General features: G+C 41.6%; 1 protein-coding gene across 3 annotated transcripts in view; it reads left to right on the top strand.

Annotated features, from left to right (window-relative positions):
• The window catches only part of dnah7 (dynein, axonemal, heavy chain 7), a 222,361-nt gene that overhangs the window by 149,150 nt on the left and 47,181 nt on the right, over positions 1-26,030 (top strand). For all 3 annotated transcript variants that reach the window (XM_045206528.1, XM_045206529.1, XM_045206530.1), the window contains 4 exons: positions 4,735-4,868; positions 5,378-5,713; positions 19,659-19,785; positions 20,148-20,342. In XM_045206528.1, the coding sequence (XP_045062463.1) occupies positions 4,735-4,868; positions 5,378-5,713; positions 19,659-19,785; positions 20,148-20,342 (792 nt within the window). The remainder of the gene's footprint in view (positions 1-4,734; positions 4,869-5,377; positions 5,714-19,658; positions 19,786-20,147; positions 20,343-26,030) is intronic.

Raw genomic sequence — 26,030 nt, forward strand, 5'->3', positions numbered from 1 at the left:
CTGGCTGGTGTGTTTACGGACATATTCAATCTCACCCTTTCCCAGTCTGCTGTTCCCACATGTTTCAAGATGGCCACCATTGTTCCTGTACCCAAGAAAGCAAAGGTAACTGAACTAAATGACTATCGCCCCGTAGTACTCACCTCTGTCATCATGAAGTGCGTTGAGAGACTAGTCAAGGATCAAATCACCTCTACCTTACCTGTCACACTAGAACCACTTCAATTTGCTTACCGCCCCAGTAGATCCACAGACGATGCAATCGCCATCACACTGCACACTGCCCTATCCCATCTGGACAAGAGGAATACCTATGTAAGAATGCTATTCATTGACTATAGCTCGGCATTCAACACCATTGTACCCTCCAAGCTCATCATTAAGCTTGAGGCCCTGGGTCTGAATCCCGCCCTGTGCAACTGGGTCCTGGACTTCCTGACGGGCCACCCCCAGGTGGTGAAGGTAGGAAACAACATCTCCACTTCGCTGATCCTCAACACTGGGGCCCCACAAGGGTGCATGCTCAGCCCCCTCGTGTACTCCCTGTTCACCCATGACTGCGTGGCCAAGCACGCCTCCAACTCAATCATCAAGTTTGCAGACGACACAACAGTAGTAGGCTTGATTACCAACAATGACAAGACAGCCTACAGGGAGGAGGTGAGGGCTCTGGGAGTGTGGTGCCAGGAAAATAACCTCTCACTAAACGTCAACAAAACAAAGGAGATGATCGTGGACTTCAGGAAACAGCAGAGTGTGCACCCCCCTATCCACATCGACGCGACCGCAGTGGAGAAGGTGGAAAGCTTCAAGTTCCTTGGCGTACACATCACTGACAAACTGAAATGGTCCACACACGAAGACAGTGTGGTGAAGAAGGCGCAACAGAGCCTCTTCATCCTCAGGAGGCTGAAGAAATTTGGCTTGGCACCTAAAAACCTCACAAACTTTTACAGATGCACCATTGAGAGCATCCTGTCGGGCTGTATCACCGCCTGGTACGGCAACTGCACCGCCCGCAACCGCAGGGCTCTCCAGAGGGTGGTGCGGTCTGCCAAACGCATTACAGGGGGCAAACTACCCGCCCTCCAAGACACCTACAGCACCCGATGTCACAGGAAGGCCAAAAACATCATCAAGGACATCATCCACCCGAGCCACTGCCTGTTCACCCCGCTATCATCCAGAAGGCGAGGTCAGTACAGGTGCATCAAAGCTGGGACCGAGAGAATGAAAAACAGCTTCTATCTCAAGGCCTTCAGACTGTTAAATAGCCATCACTAGCACATTAGAGGCTGCTTCTGCCTATTGAAATCACTGGCCACTTTAAGAAATGGAACACTAGTCATTTTCATAATGTTTACATATCTTGCAATACTCATCTCATATGTACAGTGAGGGAAAAAAATTATTTGATCCCATGCTGATTTTGTACGTTTGCCCACTGACAAAGACATGATCAGTCTATAATTTTAATGCTAGGTTTATTTGAACAGTGAGAGACAGAATAACAACAACAAAATCCAGAAAAATGCATGTCAAAAATGTTGTCAAAAATCTCAGGAGGGATTTTGTCCCTCTCCTTTTTGCAGATCTTCTCCAAGTCATTAAGGTTTCAAGGCTGACGTTTGGCAACTCGAACCTTCAGCTCCCTCCACAGATTTTCTATGGGATTAAAGTCTGGAGACTGGCTAGGCCACTCCAGGACCTTAATGTGCTGCTTCTTGATCCACTCCTTTGTTGCCTTGGCCGTGTGTTTTGGGTCATTGTCATGCTGGATTACCCACCCACGACCCATTTTCAATGCCCTGGCTGAGGGAAGGAGGTTCTCACCCAAGATTTGACGGTACATGGCCCCGTCCATCGTCCCTTTGATGCGGTGAAGTTGTCCTGTCCCCTTAGCAGAAAAACACCCCCAAAGCATAATGTTTCCACCTCCATGTTTGACGGTGGGGATGGTGTTCTTGGGGTCATAGGCAGCATTCCTCCTCCTCCAAACAGTTGAGTTGATGCCAAAGAGCTCCATTTTGGTCTCATCTGACCACAACACTTTCACCCAGTTCTCGTCTGAATCATTCAGATGTTCATTGGCGAACTTCAGACGGCCCTGTATATGTGCTTTCTTGAGCAGGGGGACCTTGCGGGCGCTGCAGGATTTCAGTCCTAGTGTGTTACCAATTGTTTTCTTGGTGACTATGGTCCCAGCTGCCTTGAGATCATTGACAAGATCCTCTCGTGTAGTTCTGGGCTGATTCCTCACCGTTCTCATGATCATTGCAACTCCACGAGGTGAGATTTTGCATGGAGCCCCATGCCGAGGGAGATTGACAGTTATTTTGTGTTTCTTCCATTTGCGAATAATCGCACCAACTGTTGACACCTTCTCACCAAGCTGCTTGGCGATGGTCTTGTAGCCCATTCCAGTCTTGTGTAGGTCTACAATCTTGTCCCTGACATCCTTGGAGAGCTCTTTGATCTTGGCCATGGTGGAGAGTTTGGAATCTGATTGATTGATTGCGTCTGTGGACAGGTGTTTTTTATACAGGTAACAAGGTGAGATTAGGAGCACTCCCTTTAAGAGTGTGCTCCTAATCTCAGCTCGTTACCTGTATAAAAGACACCTGGGAGCCAGAAATCTGTCTGATTGAGAGGGGGTCAAATACTTATTTCCCTCATTAAAATGCAAATCAATTTATAACATTTTTTAAATTCATTTTTCTGGATTTCTTTGTTGTTATTCTGTCTCTCACTGTTCAAATAAACCTACCATTAAAATTATAGACTGATCATTTCTTTGTCAGTGGGCAAACGTACAAAATCAGCATGGGATCAAATACTTTTTTCCCTCACTGTATATACTGTATTTTATTATATAATATTATACTGTATCTTAGTCCATGCCGCTCTGTCATTGCTTGTCCATTTATGTATTCTTAAATTCCATTCCTTACTAGATTTCTTTGTATTGGGTATATGTTGTGAAATTGTTAGATATTACTTGTTAGATATTACTGCACTGTCAGAGCTAGAAGGACAAGTATTTCACTACACCCGCAAGAACATCTGCTAAACACGTGTATGTGACAAATAAAATGTGATTTGATTTGAGGTTTGCCCGGTCCAACAATCAGGAGAATGGCACATTTGATTTCCATGTCTAGCTAGCTATCAAGACTAGTAAGTGCTTTGTTAACTTTATTAGAAGTAGCTTATGTTTTGAGAGGTGGACAATGTGCGGAGGAGATCGAGGACAAGATCCTGGAGGTGCTGTCTTCATCGGAGGGCAACATCCTCCTGTGGGCTGCCAACTCTCTCTCTCTCTCTCTCTCTCGCTCTCTCTCTCTCTCTCTCTCTTTCTCTCTCTCTCTCGCTCGCTCGCTCGCTCTCTCTCTGGCTTGAATAATAGTCCAAGGAGTTTTCTAGGCAGAGACCATGGCGTGTTTTCTAAAATGAGACTATGGCAGCTAGCATTCAGACCTTATGACTGTACATTCCCAGTCAGTAGCCTTTTGGATGTATGGGTAGGCTACTCCCCTGGATAGGCATTGAGTTGGACATATAACAGGTTATTTGTTGAATGAACATCCCCTGATCAATCCATTCCTATGTTTTTTATTTTACAAAGTACTGTGTTATTATTATGATATTACAGCTGTTATGATCGGCACATTTCAGTGATGAATAGGCCTTGTCATCTATTTATTGTCATGCAAAAGACTGCCGGTCATGGTAATTTTCCATTAATGAACGTAAATACGTTGTCATCTATTTATCACTCTATCGACATGGACATCTGTAAATTATCCTAAACATTGTGATATCTAATTTGTCCACTGGGCTATTGTGTCAGAACATTTTGTTGCAAAATAATTTCATAGGATAGCTACATGATTTAAAATATTGAACATGTGCACAATGTTTGCAGTGGCAGTTCACTCAGTGGTTCCCCTAGTGATGCACATAAAAAGTAATTTTAGGGGTGAAATTGGTGGTTGTTCAGTTGTTTTGTAACAGTTGTTTGCCCCGTTAAAACATTTAATATACACCTTTTAAGCCAGGCCATAGGAACTCCGGGGAGCGGGAGGGGATTTGAAAATGGCAGCGCCGGGATTTATACAGGCTTTGATGGTCTTTACCACCAGCTGAGCAGGCCTTAGCATCGATAAAAATGTAATTAGAGGCCTGGAGAAGTGCACTCATTTATTAGAGCGGGGAGTAGATACCAGATATTGGCTTTTAACCTCTATGATAGTAGGCCCTAAGGACTGGGTGTGTGGGTTGAGATGTGCTCAATTCCCTCACTCTCACTTGTGATAGGGGAAAAAGGCTATTGCTGTAGCTTTTTAAAAAGGCTATTACTGTAGCTTTTAAGGTGAACGTTACCACTGTGTGATTGGATAGTAGCGAAGTGTGAACCATTAAAAGAGCACACATAAAGAAGATATTTCTCTCTTTCTCTCACACTTTTACATGTTAGTCATTTTGCAGACGCTCTTATCCAGAGGAGCAATTAGGGTTAAGTGCCTTGCTCAAGGGCACATCGGCAGATTTTTCACCTTGTCGGCTCGGGGATTCAAACCAGTGACCTTTTGGTTACTGGCCCACTGCTCTTAACTGCTAGGCTACCTGCCGCCCCACCACACACACTACTGTAAACTCTATAGTGAATGTTTGTCGTTTGTGAATGCTGATGTATTGTGGTTGTTTGCCCTGTACTGTATGTGTGTACTGTAGGTGACCCTACTGAACTTCATGATCACCCCCGAGGGCATGCAGGACCAGCTGCTGGGCATCGTGGTGGCCAGGGAGAGGCCTGACCTGGAGGAGGAGAAACAGGCCCTCATATTGCAGGGGGCTGAGAACAAGAGGTAATGGCTTCGAGCAGTGGTGTCAAACTCATTCCATTGAGGTCTGCTTGTTTTAGTTTTTTCCTTTCAATTAAGACCTAGACAACCAGGTGAGGGGAGTTCCTTACTAATCTGTGATCTTTATTCATCAATCAAGTACAAGGGAGGAGCAAAAACCTGCAGACACTCGGGCCTCCGTGGATTGAGTTTGACACGTTTCATAGAGAGAGAGAGCACATGTAAAGCCAGTTTATTTTTTAATTTTTTTAATCTGTGTTGCCAAAGGTGAATATGTTATAGGCTACATCACATGATCATCAGTGACGTTTGATTTAAGCAATACCAATCAAAATATTTTTTAAAAACTCTTTGGACTTATTTTAACTCACAGATAAAAGAAAAACTAAAAGGAAATCATGGTCAACAAATGGGGGAGTTCCAATCATTCAGTCTGTTCAAACAAAGATACAGGTAGCACAGTAGACTCTGGTACTAATCACATCAGTGACCTTTCCACCCCCTCCCCCCAGGCAGCTGCAGGAGATCGAGGACAAGATCCTGGAAGTGCTGTCCTCTTCGGAGGGCAACATCCTGGAGGACGAGACGGCCGTCAAGATCCTCTCCTCGTCCAAGGTTTTGGCCAACGAGATCTCGGAGAAGCAGGCCATCGCCGAGGTGACGGAGGTGAAGATTGACGAGACGCGCATGGGTTACACTCCCATCGCTGTGCACTCTGCCATCCTCTTCTTCTCCATCGCAGACTTGGCCAACATCGAGCCCATGTACCAGTACTCGCTCACCTGGTTCATCAACCTCTTCATCGCTTCCATCGACAACTCGGACAAGAGTGACATCCTGGACCAGAGGTAGCTAACTAATTAGCAAATTGTGATGAAAATATTTTGGGCGGAATACAATTATTGAAGATAGTGTGTTTTTGATTTCCACACAGCATCAGCGTGTCATGGATGCTGAAAGTTAGGAAGCGGAAGTGTTCCATTGAAGTCAGTTGACATTGTTAAACATTGTTTAGCATAGGACAAATAACCTTGAATGTCGGTGCATTCATTTACCCTGCGGGAAAATGGCCCCAAAGAGTGGTGAAAAATATAAAAATAAAGTAAAAAAGTAGATTAAGTACTCAATCAAGTGAGTGAGCTCCCCACCCCCTCCTATCCTTACAGTAACCAATTGGTTGTCTGTGGGTTGTCACAGACGAAGACATTGCTGGTACATATCTGTAGCTTGTTGACATATTACTGTCCGGCCTGGCAGTGTGTTTGTCTGACAGCCTTTAAAAGTTGTGAATACTGCTTGCCAACACTGAATCCAAAATGGACACCTAGTGCACTGACAGACGCATCAAAACACACTAGCTCGAAGCAGACTGCAGAACAGGCTACAGTCCTAGCAGCCCTAATCAACAGGTATGTTTGATTGAATTCAGTGCCATCACTCAGAGAGATTTAAGGGCCACTTCATAAGACAAATACAGTGATGGCAGATAACTGTCAATGCAGCATGTAGCCTGACTAATAAATGACTTGTTGCATGTCTGCTGTCAGAGTTTTCACTCCATAATTTGTATGGGCAATGTTTTAGCTCATGCCAAATGATGGGTTTTTGGTAACCACTTTGAATGATTGACAAAGCATTGACTAAGCTATATCATTGGCTACTGTTAAACCCATCGAATATGTTTTTATTTGAGTAGGGACGGATACAAGTAGGCTACATTGAGATATTGTAACGAACTGTCAGAAGTGTTGCACCATAGCAGACCTGGGCAGAACATAGTTGTATTTTGTAGTTTATTTAAAAATACCAACTTCTCAAATACTGGAGGTAGTCGACTATAAAGAATCAACTATTGGCAACAATTTTCTTTGATATTCAAATACAGGTCTCAGAAAAACAAATAATATCTGAAAGTATTTGAATATATGCAAGTTATTTGAAAACAAAAAAATATATTTATCTGATGGCTGCCAAATATTTGATGAAGAACCAAAAACTACAACAGTTAGTTGAATTAGTCTAAATATATTATCATAAGCACATGGTTTGGAGGGCTCTTGGATATGAATCTTAATATAGCCTAGCTAGAAGTAAATACACGAGGTACATGAATAACCTCAACATTAGAGTAGACCACTTTTGCAGCTTTGAAATGACTAACACGTACATTTTATAATGAGTGAGACATAAGGTAATACAGTAACACTTCACGTAAAGTCCCTATACATGTGTAGTAACTTTGATTATTACAATAGCAACGTTGTTGTTACATAGGACTTTGGAAATTACTTTATAATTACATAATAATGGAGTTATTGCATAAGTGGAATAAGGGACAGTGACTATTCCTCCTGTGTACAGTAGTTGCAAAAACTCTCCGCTCATTGCTATGCAATTAAAATGCAATTACCGAAGTATTATGTAACAACATGCTAATAAAATGTTGCTCCAAAAGTATTTACAGTTTTATTACACAGGCATAATAACAGTTTAATGTTGTGTTACTGAGAAGGCTAACAGTAACAAAATATTGCTACTATGTGTCAAAAGAAAACTAAATATCCCAAAACTGCCTTCTTGAATCAACTACAGCCAAGGTAGGTGTAAAATCATGTTAGTGTGTATTCTGAGTAAACTATCCCTTTAAAGATGGTATAGTGTTTGAAACAAGAGCACTTAGCCTTAGATGGACAAAGCGGTTCAAAGTAGTTTTTGCTATGCATCCAATTTATCACGTTTCAGGAGAAGACCCAGATGCAGACAGTGTCGAAGTAACAAAAGTTTATTACAAAAACAGGGGACAGGCAAACAACAGGTCAAGGGCAGGCAGAGGTCAGTAATCCAGATCAGAGTCCAAAAGGTACAGAACAGCAGGCAGTCTCAAGGTTAGGGCAGGCAGAGGTCAATAATCCAGGGTGGTGTGACATGGTACAGAACGGCAGGCAGGGTCAGCTAGCTACGAGATTTGACGAGATTTGACGTGACTTCCGTCTCGCTTCCGCATTGTCTCCGTACTGCTGTGCTGTTTGTTGCTACTTGGCTACCTGCCAAACTATTCACGTTTTACTTTTAATAAACGTTTAATCAATCTTTGTGTTCAACAAATTTACCAACTTTTTAGTTTTGTCCTCACTCATCTTTTTTCGTTAAACTTTTTCACCCCGGACGTTTATCCCGAGACAGAAGAGTCATTTTCCTGTGCGTTTTAGCTGCCAACTTTACGTTATTTTCCTTTTTTCCATCGCAACTTTTTTCCCTTATTCAACTTTTTCACTCCGGACGCTTTATCTGGACATGGTTCATCAACATCTTCAACAGCCGAAGCTAAGTAGTAACATTAACATGATGTCTTCTAATTGCAGTCGCTGTACTCATAATATACAGGAGAACGATCCGCCTTACGGCGAAAATAGCTGTGCTACAAGCCCAGCTTCAGGACGCAATCGTTAGGCAAGGGTAATCTCAGTGTAGGAAAGGAAGAAACAGCGTCTGTGCCACCAGTAAGTACAGACAGTAACGTTAGTATAAATCCCCCGCACAGTCCCCGCAGCCGGACAACTTTCTCATGGCTTCTGGAGGAAATACTGTTGGAATGCTCAACCGGTGTCGCTCATTCAGCCGACAGAAACCTTCAACCGGTTTTCCCCATTATGTAGCGAGTCGGAGTCTGAGTCTGAGTCTTCTCTAGTCTCTACTCCTCCCGTTACGGGGTCTGAGACAGCTGAAGGCTCCCACCATTAGCTCTGACAAATTGAAAACCCTAGTCATTGGCGACTCCATTACCCGCAGTATTAGACTTAAAACGAATCACCCAGCGATCATACACTGTTTACCAGGGGGCAGGGCTACCGACGTTAAGGCTAATCTAAAGATGGTGCTGGCTAAAGCTAAAACTGGCGAGTGTAGAGAGTATAGAGATATTGTTATCCACGTCGGCACCAACGATGTTAGGATGAAACAGTCAGAGGTCACCAAGTGCAACATAGCTTCAGCTTGTAAATCAGCTAGAAAGATGTGTCGGCATCGAGTAATTGTCTCTGGCCCCCTCCCAGTTAGGGGGAAGTGACGAGCTCTACAGCAGAGTCTCAGCACTTAATCGCTGGTTGAAAACTGTTTTCTGCCCCTCCCAAAAGATAACATTTGTGGATAATTGGCCCTCTTTCTGGGACTCACCCACAAACAGGACCAAGCCTGACCTGCTGAGGAGTGACGGACTCCATCCTAGCTGGAGGGGTGCTCTCCTCTTATCTACCAACATAGATAGGGCTCTAACTCCTCTAGCCCCACAGTGAAATAGGGTGCAGGCCAGGCAGCAGGCTGTTAGCCAACCTGCCAGCTTAGTGGAGTCTGCCAATAGCACAGTCAGTGTAGTCAGCTCAGCCATACCCATTGAGACTGTGTCTGTGCCTCGACCTAGGTTGGGCAAAACTAAACATGGCGGTGTTCACCCTAGCAATCTTATTAGGATAAAGACCTCCTCCATTCCTGCCATTATTGAAAGAGATCGTGATACCTCACATCTCAAAATAGGGTTACTTAATGTTAGATCCCTCACTTCAAAGGCAGTCATAGTCAATGAACTAATCACTGATCATAATCTCGATGTGATTGGCCTGACTGAAACATGGCTTAAGCCTGATGAATTTGCTGTGTTAAATGAGGCCTCACCTCCTGGTTACACTAGTGACCATATTCCCCGTGCATCCCGCAAAGGCGGAGGTGTTGCTAACATTTACGATAGCAAATTTCAATTTACAAAAAAAAAATGGCGTTTTCATCTTTTGAGCTTCTAGTCATGAAATCTATGCAGCCTACTCAATCACTTTTATAGCTACTGTTTACAGGCCTCCTGGGCCATATACAGCGTTCCTCTCTGAGTTTCCTGAATTCCTATCAGACCTTGTAGTCATAGCAGATCATATTCTAATTTTTGGTGATTTTAATATTCACATGGAGAAGTCCACAGACCCACTCCAAAAGTCTTTCGGAGCCATTATCGACTCAGTGGGTTTTGTCCAACATGTCTCTGGACCTACTCACTGCCACAGTCATACTCTGGACCTAGTTTTGTCCCATGGAATAAATGTTGTAGATCTTAATGTTTTTCCACAAAATCCTGGACTATCGGACCACCATTTTATTACATTTGCAATCGCAACAAATAATCTGCTCAGACCCCAACCAAGGAGCATCAAAAGTCGTGCTATAAATTCTCAAACAACACAAAAATTCATTGATGCCCTTCCAGACTCCTTCTGCCTACCCAAGGACGTCAGAGGACAAAAATCAGTTAACCACTTAACTGAGGAACTCAATTTAACCTTGCGCAATACCCTAGATGCAGTTGCACCCCTAAAAACGAAAAACATTTGTCATAAGAAACTAGCTCCCCTGGTATACAGAAAATACCCGAGCTTTGAAGCAAGCTTCCAGGAAATTGGAACGGAAATGGCGCCACACCAAACTGGAAGTCTTCCGACTAGCTTGGAAAGACAGTACCGTGCAGTACCGAAGAGCCCTCACTGCTGCTCGATCATCCTACTTTTCCAACTTAATTGAGGAAAATAAGAACAATCCAAAATTTATTTTTGATACTGTTGCAAAGCTAACTAAAAAGCAGCATTCCCCAAGAGAGGATGGCTTTCACTTCAGCAGTGATAAATTCATGAACTTCTTTGAGGAAAAGATCATGACCATTAGAAAGCAAATTACGGACTCCTCTTTGAATCTGCGTATTCCTCCAGGGCTTAGCTGTCCTGGATCTGCACAGCTCTGCGAGGGCCTGGGATCGGGAGAGACACTTAAGTGTTTTAGTACTATATCTCTTGACACAATGATGAAAATAATCATGGCCTCTAAACCTTCAAGCTGCATACTGGATCCTATTCCTACTAAACTGCTGAAGGAGCTGCTTCCTGTGCTTGGCCCTCCTATGTTGAACATAATAAACAGCTCTCTATCCACCGGATGTGTACCAAACTCACTAAAAGTGGCAGTGATAAAGCCTCTCTTGAAAAAGCCAAACCTTGACCCGGAAAATATAAAAAACTATTGGCCTATATCGAATCTTCCATTCCTCTCAAAAATTTTAGAAAAAGCTGTTGCGCAGCAACTCACTGCCTTTCTGAAGACAAACAATGTATACGAAATGCTTCAGTCTGGTTTTAGACCCCATCATAGCACTGAGACTGCACTTGTGAAGGTGGTAAATGACCTTTTAATGGCGTCAGACCGAGGCTCTGCATCTGTCCTCGTGCTACTAGACCTTAGTGCTGCCTTTGACACCATCGATCACCACATTCTTTTGGAGAGACCGGAAACCCAAATTGGTCTACACGGACAAGTTCTGGCCTGGTTTAGATCCTACCTGTCGGAAAGATATCAGTTTGTCTCTGTGAATGGTCTGTCCTCCGACAAATCAACTGTACATTTCGGTGTTCCTCAAGGTTCCGTTTTAGGACCACTATTGTTTTCACTATATATTTTACCTCTTGGGGATGTTATTCGAAAACATAATGTTAACTTTCACTGCTATGCGGATGACACACAGCTGTACATTTCAATGAAACATGGTGAAGCCCCAAAATTGCCCTCGCTAGAAGCCTGTGTTTCAGACATAAGGAAGTGGATGGCTGAAAACTTTTTACTTTTAAACTCGGACAAAACAGAGATGCTTGTTCTAGGTCCCAAGAAACAAAGAGATCTTCTGTTAAATCTGACAATTCATCTAGATGGTTGTAAAGTCGTCTCAAATAAAACTGTGAAGGACCTCGGTGTTACTCTTGACCCTGATCTCTCTTTTGACGAACATATCAAGACTGTTTCAAGGACAGCTTTTTTCCATCTACGTAACATTGCAAAAATCAGAAATGTTCTGTCCAAAAATGATGCAGAAAAATTAATCCATGCATTTGTTACTTCTAGGTTAGACTACTGCAATGCTCTATTTTCCGGCTACCCGGATAAAGCACTAAATAAACTTCAGTTAGTGCTAAATACGGCTGCTAGAATCCTGACTAGAACCAAGAAATTTGATCATATTACTCCAGTGCTAGCTTCCCTACACTGGCTTCCTGTTAAGGCAAGGGCTGATTTCAAGGTTTTACTGTTAACCTATAAAGCGTTACATGGGCTTGCTCCTACCTATCTTTCCGAGTTGGTCCTGCCGTACATACCAATACGTACGCTACGGTCACAAGACGCAGGCCTCCTAATTGTCCCTAGAATTTCTAAGCAAACAGCGGGAGGCAGGGCTTTCTCCTATAGATCTCCATTTTTATGGAACAGTCTGCCTACCCATGTGAGAGACGCAGACTCGGTCTCAACCTTTAAGTCTTTACTGAAGACTTATCTCTTCAGTAGGTCATATGATTGAGTGTAGTCTGGCCCAGGAGTGTGAAGGTGAACGGAAAGGCTGGAGCAACGAACAGCCCTTGCTGTCTCTGCCGGGCCGGTTCCCCCTCTCCACTGGGGTTCTCTGCCTCTAACCCTGTTGCAGGGGGCTGAGTCACTGGCTTGCTGGTGCTCTTTCATGCCGTCCCTGGGAGGGGTGCGTCACTTGAGTGGGTTGAGTTACTGACGTGATCTTCCTGTCTGGGTTGGCGCCCCCCCCTTGGTTTGTGCTGTGGTGGAGACCTCTGTGGGCTATACTCGGCCTTGTCTCAGGATTGTAAGTTGGTGGTTGGGGATATCCCTCTAGTGGTGCGGGGGCTGTGCTTTGGCGGAGTGGGTGGGGTTATATCCTTCCTGTTTGGCCCTGTCCGGGGTTTCTTCGGATGGGGCCACAGTGTCTCCCGGACCGCTCCTGTCTCAGCCTCCAGTATTTATGCTGCAGTAGTTTATGTGTCGGGGGCTGGGGTTAGTTGGTTATACCTGGAGTACTTCTCCTGTCTTATCCAGTGTCCTGTGTGAATTTAAGTATGCTCTCTCTAATTCTCTCGTTCTCTCTTTCTCTCTGAGAACCTGAGCCCTAGGACCATACGTCAGGACTACCGGGCATGATGACACCTTGCTGTCCCCAGTCCGCCTGGCCTTGCTGCTATTCCAGTTTCAACTGTTCTGCCTGCGGCTACGAAACCCCTACCTGTCCCAGACCTGCTGTTTTCAACTCTTTAATGATCGGCTATGAAAAGCCAACTGAGAGACCTGAGCCCTAGGACCATACGTCGGGACTACCGGCCGTGGTGACTCCTTGCTGTCCCCAGTCCGCCTGGCCTTGCTGCTATTCCAGTTTCAACTGTTCTGCCTGCGGTTATGGAACCCCTACCTGTCCCAGACCTGCTGTTTTCAACTCTTAATGATCGGCTATGAAAAGCCAACTGAGATTTATTCCTGATTATTATTTGACCATGCTTGTCACTTATGAACATTTTTGAACATCTTGGCATGGTTCTGTTATAATCTCCACCCGGCACAGCCAGAAGAGGACTGGCCACCCCTCATAGCCTGGTTCCTCTCTAGGTTTCTTCCTAGGCTTTCGCCTTTCTAGGGAGTTTTTCCTAGCCACCGTGCTTCTACACCTGCATTACTAGCTGTTTGGGGTTTTAGGCTGGGTTTCTGTACAGCACTTCGAGATATTAGCTGATGTAAGAAGGGCTATATAAAATAAAATTGAAATTGAATTGAATTGAAAGTCAGGGCGGGCAGAATGGTCAAGACCAGGAAAACTAGAAAACAGGAACTTGAGAAAGACAGGAGCGAGGGGAAAACCACTGGTAGGCTTGATGAAACAAAACAAACTGGCAACAGACAAACAGAACACAGTTATAAATACACTGGGGATAATTGGGAAGATGGGTGACACCTGGAGGGGGGTGGAGACAATCACAAAGACAGGTGAAACAGATCAGGGTGTGACACAACTTACTGTTTGCAATGTTTGCAAATGGCTTTGAATTACTCATTAATTGCAGCTTTCGACCTTTTCAGTGGCATGTTGAAAGAGTCATACAGTAGTTGAGCGTCACAACTTATTTATACTTATCTGTTCAAAATATCATTGGTTAATTGGTTTGACTTGATGATGTACACTTGGGGCAACAGACATTCAGGAGAATGAACATTTACAGAATGCTCAGATTTTTTAAAATTGTGTAGATCAAATATGACTGTCAGATAGATTGGAATAGTAGGATATTGTGTGTGCTCTATTTATCCTATGTGTATCTTCAGCATGCAGTTCCAGACACAGCCCTACCTAGGGCTGTGGCGGTCAGGAAATCTATCTTGTCAGCCGGTTATTGTCATGCAAAATACTGCCGGTCTCACGGTAATTGACCGCTAATTAACATAAATATGTTTAGCATCCTAGGCCTCCAAGCATAAAAGCTGCAAACAAGCCGCTGATGCACGCCTTTGGAACATCTACATTGAAAAAAGTCTAATAAATCAATTGAATATACACCATCACAATAAATCCATTATTTATTTTAGGCACGTCTAAATAAACATTCTAGAGTATGAAAAAAATGTGTTTCAGAAGAACAGAATATGAGTTGTCCTACTGTACAGTTGAAGTCGGAAGTTTACATACACCTTAGCCAAATACATTTAAACTCAGTTTTTCACAATTCCTGACATTTAATCCTAGTAAAAATTCCCTGTTTTAGGTCAGCTAGGATCACCACTTTATTTTAAGAATGTGAAATGTCAGAATAATAGTAGAGAGAGTGATTTATTTCTGCTTTTATTTCATTCCCAGTGAGTCAGAAGTGTACATACACTCAATTAGTATTTTGTAGCACTGGATCTTTGTAGAATTTTGACCCATTTTGAGTCATACAAAATCATGTGTTCTCTACTCCGACAATTCATCCACAGATAAAAGGGGAAGCCTAGTTTGCTTCTAGTGATATCTCCTCCTTCAGTCTTCTTCTTCTTCTTCTTCTTCTTCTTCTTCTTCTTCTTCTTCTTCTTCTTCTTCTTCTTCTTCTTCTTCTTCTTCTTCTTCTTCTTCTTCTTCTTCTTCTTCTTCTTCTTCTTCTTCTTCTTCTTCTTCTTCTTCTTCTTCTTCTTCTTCTTCTTCTTCTTCTTCTTCTTCTTCTTCTTCTTCTTCTTCTTCTTCTTCTTCTTCTTCTTCTTCTTCTTCTTCTTCTGCTTCTTCTTCTGCTTCTTCTGCTTCTGCTTCTGCTTCTGCTTCTTCTGCTTCTGCTTCTTCTTCTGTGAACTTTATATGGCGGTTGGCAACCAACTTTAAGGTGCATTACCACCACCAACTGGACTGGAGTTGAATAACGTATGTGTAAATTTATTTTGCAAAGCTCGCACATGTAATGCAAGTGTTAGGCTTTGAAACAACATCTCAATGACCATGTTTTACACTCAGTAACGTCTGAGGTGAGTTTTAAAAGCACAATACTGTTTATATGGTAAGTGTTTGATGTGATTTTTGATTGCATTTGCATTGGTGTCAGAGTGGTTAGTGACAAAAGAGCCATGAGAACCAGGCCATTAGGACCCGATGGTCGATAGCAAGTTGTGTACTACCAAGGCATGTCCAGAGTGCACAAAAGGAGATTACCGTGACTCAACATGTGGATTTTACTGCCTTCATGACTCATGACTGCCAGTGTGGTGGTTACCACAACAGCCTTAGCCCTGCCATTAGTTGAAGACAGCCAATCCAATAGTTTCAGAAAAGTAGTCACTTCCTGAGATCTGTATTCAAATATATATTTTAAAGAGGTTGTTTGTCAGAACTGTATTCAAATAGTTTTGAAAAGTAGTCATTTTTTGGGATCTGTATTCAAATAGTTGTAGTCACCTCCAAAGTAACTAGTACTGGAAACAATAGAAAACTATGAAAAATCTGGGAAACCAGGCCTGATATTCATTGCTGATTTTTGAAAGGCCTTTGATAAAGTACGACTAGAATTTATATATAAATGCCTGGACTATTTACATTTTTGGAGAATCTCTTATACAGTGGGTTAAAGGTATGTATCATAACCCCAGGTGTAAAATACTAAATAATGGCTACTTCTCAGAAAGTATTAAACTATCAAGAGGAGTAAAACAAGGTTGTCCACTATCAGCATATTTATTTATTATGGGCATTAAAATGTTAGCTATTAAAATCAGATCCAACAATAATATCAAGGGGCTATAAATTCAGGGCTTGCAAACAAAGGTGTCATTGTACGCTGACGACTCATGTTTTCTTTTAAATCCGCAATCTGGATCTCTGCACAGCCTCATAGAGGATCTAGATAATTTCTGTAACCTCTCTGGATTACAACCGAACAATGATAAGTGTACCAGATTACGTTTTGGATTGCTAAAAAATACAACTTTTACATTACCGTGTAGTTTACCAATAAAATGGTCTGACGGTGAAGTGGACGTACTCTGTATTCATATCCTGGAATAAATAAATTATCTCACTACACTACAGTTTAATATAAAGTTAGCAAAAATAGATAAGATCTTGCTACCATGGAAAGGTAAATACTTGTCTATTTGTGAAAAAATCACCCTGATTCTTTAGTCATATCCCAGTTTGCCCTGCCTACACCTAACAATTAGTTTTTTTAATTATATGAGAAAAAAATATTCCACTTTATTTGGACGGCAAGCCAGACAAAATTAAACAGGCCTATTTATATAATGAATATGAATTTGGGGGGGATAACATTTTTAAATATTAAAGCTTCAGTCATACAAAAGTTATACTTAAATCCAAACTGGTTTTCCAGTAGATTAGTAAGAATGGCTCACCCCTTCTTCAAAAATGGCCTTTTTACCTTTATCCAGATTACAACCTCTCTCTTTCGGTTATTTGAAAATGAAATAATCTCCAAAATATTGTTATTTTTAAAACAAGCCATAGAAAGCTGGTTGCAATTTCAATTTTATCCACCAGAAAAGACAGAACAAATATTACAACAAATATTATGGTTAAACTCAAATATACAAATTTATTAAAAAAATGTTTAAAAAAATGTTATCATCTTTGTTAATGATATCAAACATAGGACAGGTGGAGTTATGTCAGAAACAACAAAAATATATGGAAATGTCTGTTCTGTCCAAAATTGCAACCAACTGATTGCAACATTACCTTCGGGAGAAGGTAAGGAACTTTTCTGCATTAAAGACCAAAATTGGTTAAAATTTTTTTTGAATGTTATGTATATGGGGGATACAACAATCCCAGCTCTGCAGATTTGGCTGCGAAGAGAAAGAATCATTAGATCACTTGTTTAAGTACCGCCCATATGTAGCTTGTTTTGGTCACAGTGTCACGTTGTATAATGATTAGAAGACAGGCGCAGGAATACGTGTATATATATCACTGTGTATATATATATATATATATATATATATATATATATATATATATATATATATATATATATATACACAGTGAGGGAAAAAAGTTTTTGATCCCCTGCTGATTTTGTACGTTTGCCCACTGACAAAGACATGATCAGTCTATAATTTTAATGGTAGGTTTATTTGAACAGTGAGAAACAGAATAACAACAAAAAAATCCAGAAAAACACATGTCAAAAATGTTATAAATTGATTTGCCTTTTAATGAGGGAAATAAGTATTTGGAAAGTATTCAGACCCCTTGACCTTATCCACATTTTGTGACGTTACAGCCTTATTCTAAAATTGATTAAATTCTGTTTTTTCTCTCATCTATCTACACACAATACCACATAATGACAAAGCAAAAACAGGTTGTTAGAAATTTTAGCAAAAAATTATTATAAAAACAACTGAAATATCACATTTACATAAGTATTCAGACCCTTTACTCAGTACTTTGTTGAAGCACATTTGGCAGCGGTTACAGCTTTGAGTCTTCTTTGATTTGATGCTTGGCACACCTGTATTTGGGGAGTTTCTCCCATTCTTCTCTGCAGATCCTCTCAAGATCTGTCAGGTTGGCTGGGGAGCGTCGCTGCACAGCTATTTTCAGGTCTCTCCAGAGATGTTAGATCAGGTTCATGTCCGGGCTCTGGCTGGGCCACTCAATGACATTCAGAGACTTGTCCTGAAGCCACTCCTACGTTGTCTTGGCTGTGTGCTTAGGGTCGTTGTCCTGTTGGAAGGTGAACCTTCGCCCCAGTCTGAGGTCCTGAGCACTCTGGAGCAGGTTGTCATCAAGGATCTCTCTGTACTTTGCTTTGTTCATCTTTCCCTCGATCCTTACTAGTCTCCCAGTTCCTGCCGCTGACAAACATCCCCACAGCAAAATGTTGCCACTACCATGCTTCACTGTAGAGTTCAGTCATGGTTTCATCAGACTAAAGAATCTTGTTTCTCATGGTCTGAGAGTCTTTAACTCCAAGCGGGCTGTCATGTGCCTTTTACTGAGGAGTGACTTCCGTCTGGCCACTGTACCATAAAGGCCTGATTAGTGGAGTGCTGCAGAGATTGTTGTCCTTCTGGAAGTTTTTCCCATCTCCACAGAGGAACTCTGGAGCTCTGTCAGATTGACCATCGGTTTCTTGGTCACCTCCTTAACCAAGGCCCTTCTCCCACGATTGCTCAGTTTGGCCGGGTGGCCAGCTCTAGGAAGACTTGGTGGTTCCAAACTTCTTTCATTTAAGAATGATGGAGGCAACTGTGTTCTTGGGGACCTTCAATGCTGCAGTAATGTTTTGGTACCCTTCCCCAGATCTGTGCCTCGACGCAATCCTTTCTTGGAGCTCTACGGACAATTCCTTCGACCTCATGGCTTGGTGTTTGCTCTGACATGCACTGTCAATTGTGCGACCTTATATAGACAGGTGTTTGCCTTTCCAAATAATGTCCAGTCAATTGAATGTACCACAGGAGGACTCCAATCAAGTTGTAGAAATGTCTTAAGGATGATCAATGGAAACAGGATGCACCTGATATCAATTTCGAATCTCATAGCAAAGGGTCTGAATACTTATGTAAATAAGGTATTTCTGTTTTTTTTATTTTTAATACATTTGCAAAAATGTCTAAAAACCTATTTTCGCTTTGTCATTATGGGGTATTGTGTGTAGATTGATGAGGGGAAACATTTATTTTAATCAATTTTAAAATAAGGTTGTAACGAAACAAAATGGGAAAAAGTCAAGGGGTCTTAATACTTTCCGAATGCACTGTATATGGCAAGTAGAAAAACTGGATGATTTTCAGAGATAGATGGGAGGGGTTGAGGGTAGCTGAGGTGTGGGACAAAACAAAGAGAAGTCATGTAAAATGGACTGTGTCCGTAAAATGTATATGCTGGAAGTACAAGTCTAAGTATTGTTGGCCATTAGTTTACTCCAATTAGGGGAGGGGTGGTAGGGTTAGGGGAAAATAATAAAGAAGGAAAATATATCTTTAAAAAAAAATATATGGGGAATTAGCAACTCCTGGCCAATCTGTCAGACTGACCTTCTCCCTGGCTAACCATCGATGCCCCTCTTTCCGCTCAAGCCATACCAGAGACATGCCTTTCCAAACTGCCTCTACTTCTATCTGAAGCTGACTAGACACCATTTGCTTTCCATTTTTTATAAGTTGTTTTGCCTGTTTATTTTTTGGCTGTGCAAGCTGTTCTAGATTCTAGGTCGTAATGAAATGCTCTATAAGCTACATCAATTATTATTAGGCTATAGTTTATGCTACTGTCCCATAATGTATTACCAAAGTGACAAAAGTGATCAGATCAACATGAATGAAATGTTACTTCTCAAGCTTTATTTTACATTTTGCAACACATTTAATAAAAACAACCCTTTCAATAAAAGTTTAGTCGACAAAGACCAGAAGCCAAAGCCTAGGCATTAATAACATCTTTGTCATTGTTTTTACCCTTAGGTTGCAGAATCTGAGGGACCATTTCACCTACTCTCTGTACGTCAATGTGTGCCGCTCGCTATTCGAGAAAGACAAGCTGCTCTTCTCCTTCTGCCTCAACGTCAACCTGCTCATGCATGACAAGCTGGTGCGTTAGCTCTCCAGCAACGTTCTCAAAATATTGCCAGAACCATAGACATGAACACAGAACCTCTGTGTATGTATTGGATTTATGTTTGGTGTATTGCATATGGCCTAAACTTTCCCATAGCATTATCAAACCATCACTGCAAGGTTATATTAATGCATAACCACGTTTCCCTCTCCATCAACAACTTCTCTCTACTCATATCATCAATACACACACACACACACACACATCTTCTATCCTCCAGTCAGGACCATATGGGTCTTAGCGCTCCCAGGATCCCAAAGCCTCAAAAGGCCCAGCAAAGCTCCAGATTGACCCTTTGTCTTTCCCCTCTCTCTCCATCCCATCCTCCACCCCAGGTGGATGAGAGCGAGTGGCGCTTCCTGCTAACAGGTGGCGTGGGCCTGGACAACCCTCATTCCAACCCTTGCACCTGGCTCCCCAAGAAGGCCTGGGATGAGCTCTGCCGCCTGGACGAGATGGACTGCTTCAAGGGCCTGCGCAAGGACATGGCCCGTCTGAAAGATGCCTGGAAGGAGGTGTACGATAGCCCGGTGCGTTACTGTACCATTGCAATACAATATAATACCATTTTTATGTGGTCTGTAGATACACACAGGCAGGTAGGCAGACAAGCACACATGCACACACACATGCACACACAAACAAAACCAATCCAACAATAATATCAAGGGATTAGAAATCCAGGGGTTAAAAACAAAGGTGATGATTCATGTTTTCTTTTAAATCCGCAACTTGAATCCCTCCACAGCCTCATAGAGGATCTAGATACATTTTCTAACCTCTCTGGATTACAACCAAATTATGATAAATATACTATATTACGTATTGGATCACCAATAAAATGGTCTGATGTGGAAATACTCTGAATACATATCCCAAATGAAATAAATGATCTTACTCCAATACAGTTTAATAGAAAGTTAGCAATAATAGATAAGATCTTGCTACCATGGAAAGGTAAATACCTGTCTATTTGTGGAAAAATCACCCTGATTAACTCTTTAGTATTATCCCAGTTTACCTATTTGCTTATGGTCTTGCCTATGCCTAGCGAACAGTTTTTTTTTTGTTATATGAGAAAATAATATTCCATTTTAATTTGGAATGGCAAGCCAGACAAAATTAAATGGGCCTATTTATATAATGAATATGAATTTGGAGGACAGAAATTATTAAATATTAAAGCATTAGACCTATCACTAAAAGCTTCAGTCATACAAAAGTTTTGCTTAAATCCGAACTGGTTCTCTAGCAAATTAGTAAGATTGTCTCACCCATGTTCAAGAATGGCTCTTTTCCCTTTATTCAGATTACAACCTCTCACTTTCAGTTATTTGAAAAGGAAATCATGTCCCAAATATCACTATTTCTAAAACAAGCCATAGAAAGTTGGTTGCAATTTCAATTTAATCCTCCAGAAACGACAGAACAAATAGTGCAACAAATATTGTGGTTAATCTCAAATATACTAATTTATAAAAAAAAAAAAAGTATTTTTTTTTAAATGTTTAGAAAAAGTATAATCTTCGTAAATTATATCATAGATAGTACTGGTGGAGTTATGTCGCACATGCAGCTAACAGAAACATATGGAAATGTCTGCTCTACCCAAAATTACAACCAAATAATTGCAGCATTACCGCAAAAATGGAAGAGGAAAGTGGAAGGGGGGAAAAGTAAGGAACTTGTCTATCGGCCCTGCATTAAAGAACATCATTGGTTAAAGAAAATTGTAATAAATAAAAAAATATACCAGTTTCATTTAATTACCAAAGGATTGACAGCCATCCCATATAGAATAGATTTTTGACGTACCGATTCCATGGCATACTGTTTATGAACTGATATGCAAAACGACGCCGGATTCAAAACATAGAATTGTTCAATTTAAATTATTATACAAAATTCTTGCTACCAATAGAATGTTATTTATATGGGGGATACAATCTTCCCAGCTCTGCAGAATTTGCTGCGAGGATATAGAATCATTAGATCATTTGTTTTGGTACTGTCCATTTGTAGCATGTTTTTGGTCACAGGTCCAGGAATGGCTGAAGGATTGCAATATTTACCTGGAGCTAATCCTGCAGATAGCACTACTGGGTGATCTGAAAAGTCATAGTCAATCGGTCAATAATATAATAATATTTTTAGCAAAAATGTTTATTTTCAATTTACAATCGTTGAAACAATGAGAATAGGAGGGCTCAGAACTTTTGTGAAACATCACAGTACAGTTGAAAAATATATGGCAAATAGAAATCGAATATGGATGGTGTTAAGAGATAGATGGGAAGTGTTGAATGGAGCTGAAGGATGGAACTAATAACAACAAACAATAACTAATAACAACAAGATAACTAATGTAAAGCATACTGTGTCCATAATAAGTATATAGGTTATAGGTTGAGAGCTTTTGTGAAAGAGCACAGTTAGAAAGATATGGCATATAGAAGCAAACCAGATGGACATCATGAAAATAATCGGAGAGGTTGAGGGTAGAGGAAGTTCAGGAGTAAAAACAAACAAAATAGAATTATTGTAAAATTGACTGTGTCCATAAAACGTACATAGTATGTATAAGCTGGAAATAGAGGCCTAAGCGTTGTTGTTCACTAGTTTACTCCAATTAGGGAATGGCTGGTGGGGTTGGAAAGTAATAAAGGGAAATATATATTTTTTTAAAGGGTATGTACAGTGAGGGAAAACAGTATTTGATCCCCTGCTGATTTTGTACGTTTGCCCACTGACAAAGACATGATCAGTCTATAATTTTAATGGTAGGTTTATTTGAACATTGAGAGACAGAATAACAACAAAAAAAAGCGTCTGAAAAACGCATGTCAAAAATGTTATAAATTGATTTGCATTTTAATGAGGGAAATAAGTATTTGACCCCTCTTGGTGGCAAAACCCTTGTTGGCAATCACAGAGGTCAGACGTTTCTTGTAGTTGGCCACCAAGTTTGCACACATCTCAGGAGGGATTTTGTCCCACTCCTCTTTGCAGATCTTCTCCAAGTCATGAAGGTTTTGAGCCTGATGTTTGGCAACTCGAACCTTCAGCTCCCTCCACAGATTTTCTATAGGATTAAGGTCTGGAGACTGGCTAGGCCACTCCAGGACCTTAATGTACCTCTTCTTGAGCCACTCCTTTGTTGCCTTGGCCGTGTGTTTTGGATAATTGTCATGCTGGAATACCCATCCACAACCCATTTTCAATGCCCTGGCTGAGGGAAGGAGGTTCTCACCCAAGATTTGATGGTACATGGCCCCGTCCATCGTCCCTTTGATGCGATAAAGTTGTCCTGTCCCCTTAGCAGAAAAACACCCCCAAAGCATAATGTTTCCACCTCCATGTTTGACGGTGGGGAAGGTGTTCTTGGGGTCATAGGCTGCATTCCTCCTTCTCCAAACATGGCGAGTTGAGTTGATGCCAAAGAGCTTGATTTTGGTCTCATCTGACCACAACACTTTCACCCAGTTCTCCTCTGAATCATTCAGATGTTCATTGGCAAAATTCAGACGGGCCTGTATATGTGCTTTCTTGAGCAGGGGGACCTTGCGGGCGCTGCAGGATTTCAGTCCTTCACGGCGTAGTGTGTTACCAATTGTTTTCTTGGTGACTATGCTCCCAGCTGCCTTGAGATCATTGACAAGATCCTCCTGTGTAGTTCTGGGCTGATTCCTCACCGTTCTCATAATCATTACAACTCCACGAGGTGAGATCTTGCATGGAGCCCAGGCCGAGGGAGATTGACAGTTATTTTGTGTTTCTTCCATTTGCGAATAATCGCACCAACTGTTGTCACCTTCTCTCCAAGCTGCTTGGTGATGGTCTTGTAGCCCATTCCAGCCTTTTGTAGGTCTACAATTTTGTCCCTGACATCCTTGGAAAGCTCTTTGGTCTTGGCCATGGTGGAGAGCTTCTGTGGACAGGTGTCTTTTATACAGGTAACAAGCTGAGATTAGGAGCACTCCCTTTAAGAGTGTGCTCCTAATCTCAGCTCGTTACCTGTATAAACGCCACCTGGGAGCCAGAAACCTTTCTGATTGAGAGGGGTTCAAATACTTATTTCCCTCATTAAAATGCAAATCAATTTATAACATTTTTGACATGCATTTTTCTGGATTTTTTTGTTGTTATTCTGTCTCTCACTGTTCAAATAAACCTACCATTAAAATTATAGACTGATCATTTCTTTGTCAGTGGGCAAACGTACAAAATCAGCAGGGGATCAAATACTTTTTTCCCTCACTGTGTATGTACAGTGAGTCTGGTTCATCCTTGGGAGCAATTTTCAAACGCCTGATGGTACCACGTTCATCTGTACAAACAATAGTACGCAAGTATAAACACCATGGGACCACGTGTTCTGTCTCCTAGAGATGAATGTACTTTGGTGCGAAAAATTCTAATCAATCCCAGAACAACAGCAAAGGACCTTGTGAAAATGCTGGAGGAAACAGGTACAAATGTATCTATATCCACAGTAAAATGTGTCCTATATCGACATAACCTGAAAGGCCTCTCAGCAAGGAAGAAGCCACTACTCCAAAACCACCATAAAAAAGCCAGACTACGGTTTGCAACTGCACATGGGGACAAAGATCGTAGTTTTTGGAGAAATGTCCTCTGGTCTGATGAAACAAAAATTGAACTGTTTGGCCATAATGACCATCGTTATGTTTGGAGGAAAAAGGGGGTTGCTTGTAAGCCAAAGAACACCATCCCAACCATGAAGCACTGGGGTGGCAGCATCATGCTGTGGGGGTGCTTTGCTGCAGGAGGGACTGGTGCACTTCACAAAATAGATGGCATCATCAGGAAAGAAAAATATGTGGATATATTGAAGCGACCTCGCAAGACATCAGTCAGGAAGTTAAATATTGGTCGCAAATGGGTCTTCCAAATGGACAATGACCCCAAGCATACTTCCAAAGTTGTGGCAAAATGGCTTAAGGACAACAAAGTCAAGGTATTGGAGTGGCCATCACAAAGCCATGACCTCAATCCTATAGAAAATGTGTGGGCAGAACTGAAAAAGTGTATGTGAACAAGGAGGTCTACAATCCTGACTCAGTTACACCAGCTCTGTCAGGAGGAATGGGCCAAAATTCACCCAACTTATTGTGGGAAGCTTGTGGAAGGCTACCCGAAATGTTTGACCCAAGTTAAACAATTTAAAGGCAATGCTACCAAATACTAATTGAGTGTATGTAAACTTCTGACCCACTGGGAATGTGATGAAAGAAATAAAAGCTGAAATAAATCATTCTCTCTACTATTATTCTGACATTTCACATTCTTAAAATAAAGTGGTGATCCTAACTGACCTAAGACAGGGAAGTTTTACTAGGATTAAATGTCAGGAATTGTGAAAAACTGAGTTTAAATGTATTTGGCTAAGGTGTATGTAAACAACTGTATACAGTGGGGAGAACAAGTATTTGATACACTCCCGATTTTGCAGGTTTTCCTACTTACAAAGCATGTAGATGTCTGTAATTTATATCATAGGTACACTTAAACTGTGAGAGACGGAATCTAAAACAAAAATCCAGAAAATCACATTGTATGATTTTTAAGTAATGAATTTGCATTTTATTGTGTGACATAAGTATTTGATCACCTACCAACCAGTAAGAATTCTGGCTCTCACAGACCTGTTAGTTTTTCTTTAAGAAGCCCTCCTGTTCTCCACTCATTACCTGTATTAACTGCACCTGTTTGAACTTGTTACCTGTATAAAATACACCTGTCCATACACTCAATCAAACAGACTCCAACCTCTCCACAATGGCCATGACCAGAGAGCTGTGTAAGGATATCAGGGATAAAATCGTAGACCTGCACAAGGCTGGGATGGGCTACAGGACAATAGGCAAGCAGCTTGGTGAGAAGGCAACAACTGTTGGTGCAATTATTAGAAAATGGAAGAAGTTCAAGATGACGGTCAATCATCCTCGGTCTGGGGCTCCATGCAAGATCTCACCTCGTGGGGCATCAATGATCATGAGGAAGGTGAGGGATCAGCCCAGAACTACACGGCAGGACCTGGTCAATGACCTGAAGAGAGCTGGGACCACAGTCTCAAAGAAAACCATTAGTAACACACTACGTCGTCATGGATTAAAATCCTGCAGCGCACGCAAGGTCCCCCTGCTCAAGCCAGCGCATGTCCAGGCCCGTCTGAAGTTTGCCAATGACCATCTGGA

Source organism: Coregonus clupeaformis, chromosome 23, assembly GCF_020615455.1.
Source record: "Coregonus clupeaformis isolate EN_2021a chromosome 23, ASM2061545v1, whole genome shotgun sequence".
Taxonomy (NCBI): domain Eukaryota; kingdom Metazoa; phylum Chordata; class Actinopteri; order Salmoniformes; family Salmonidae; genus Coregonus; species Coregonus clupeaformis.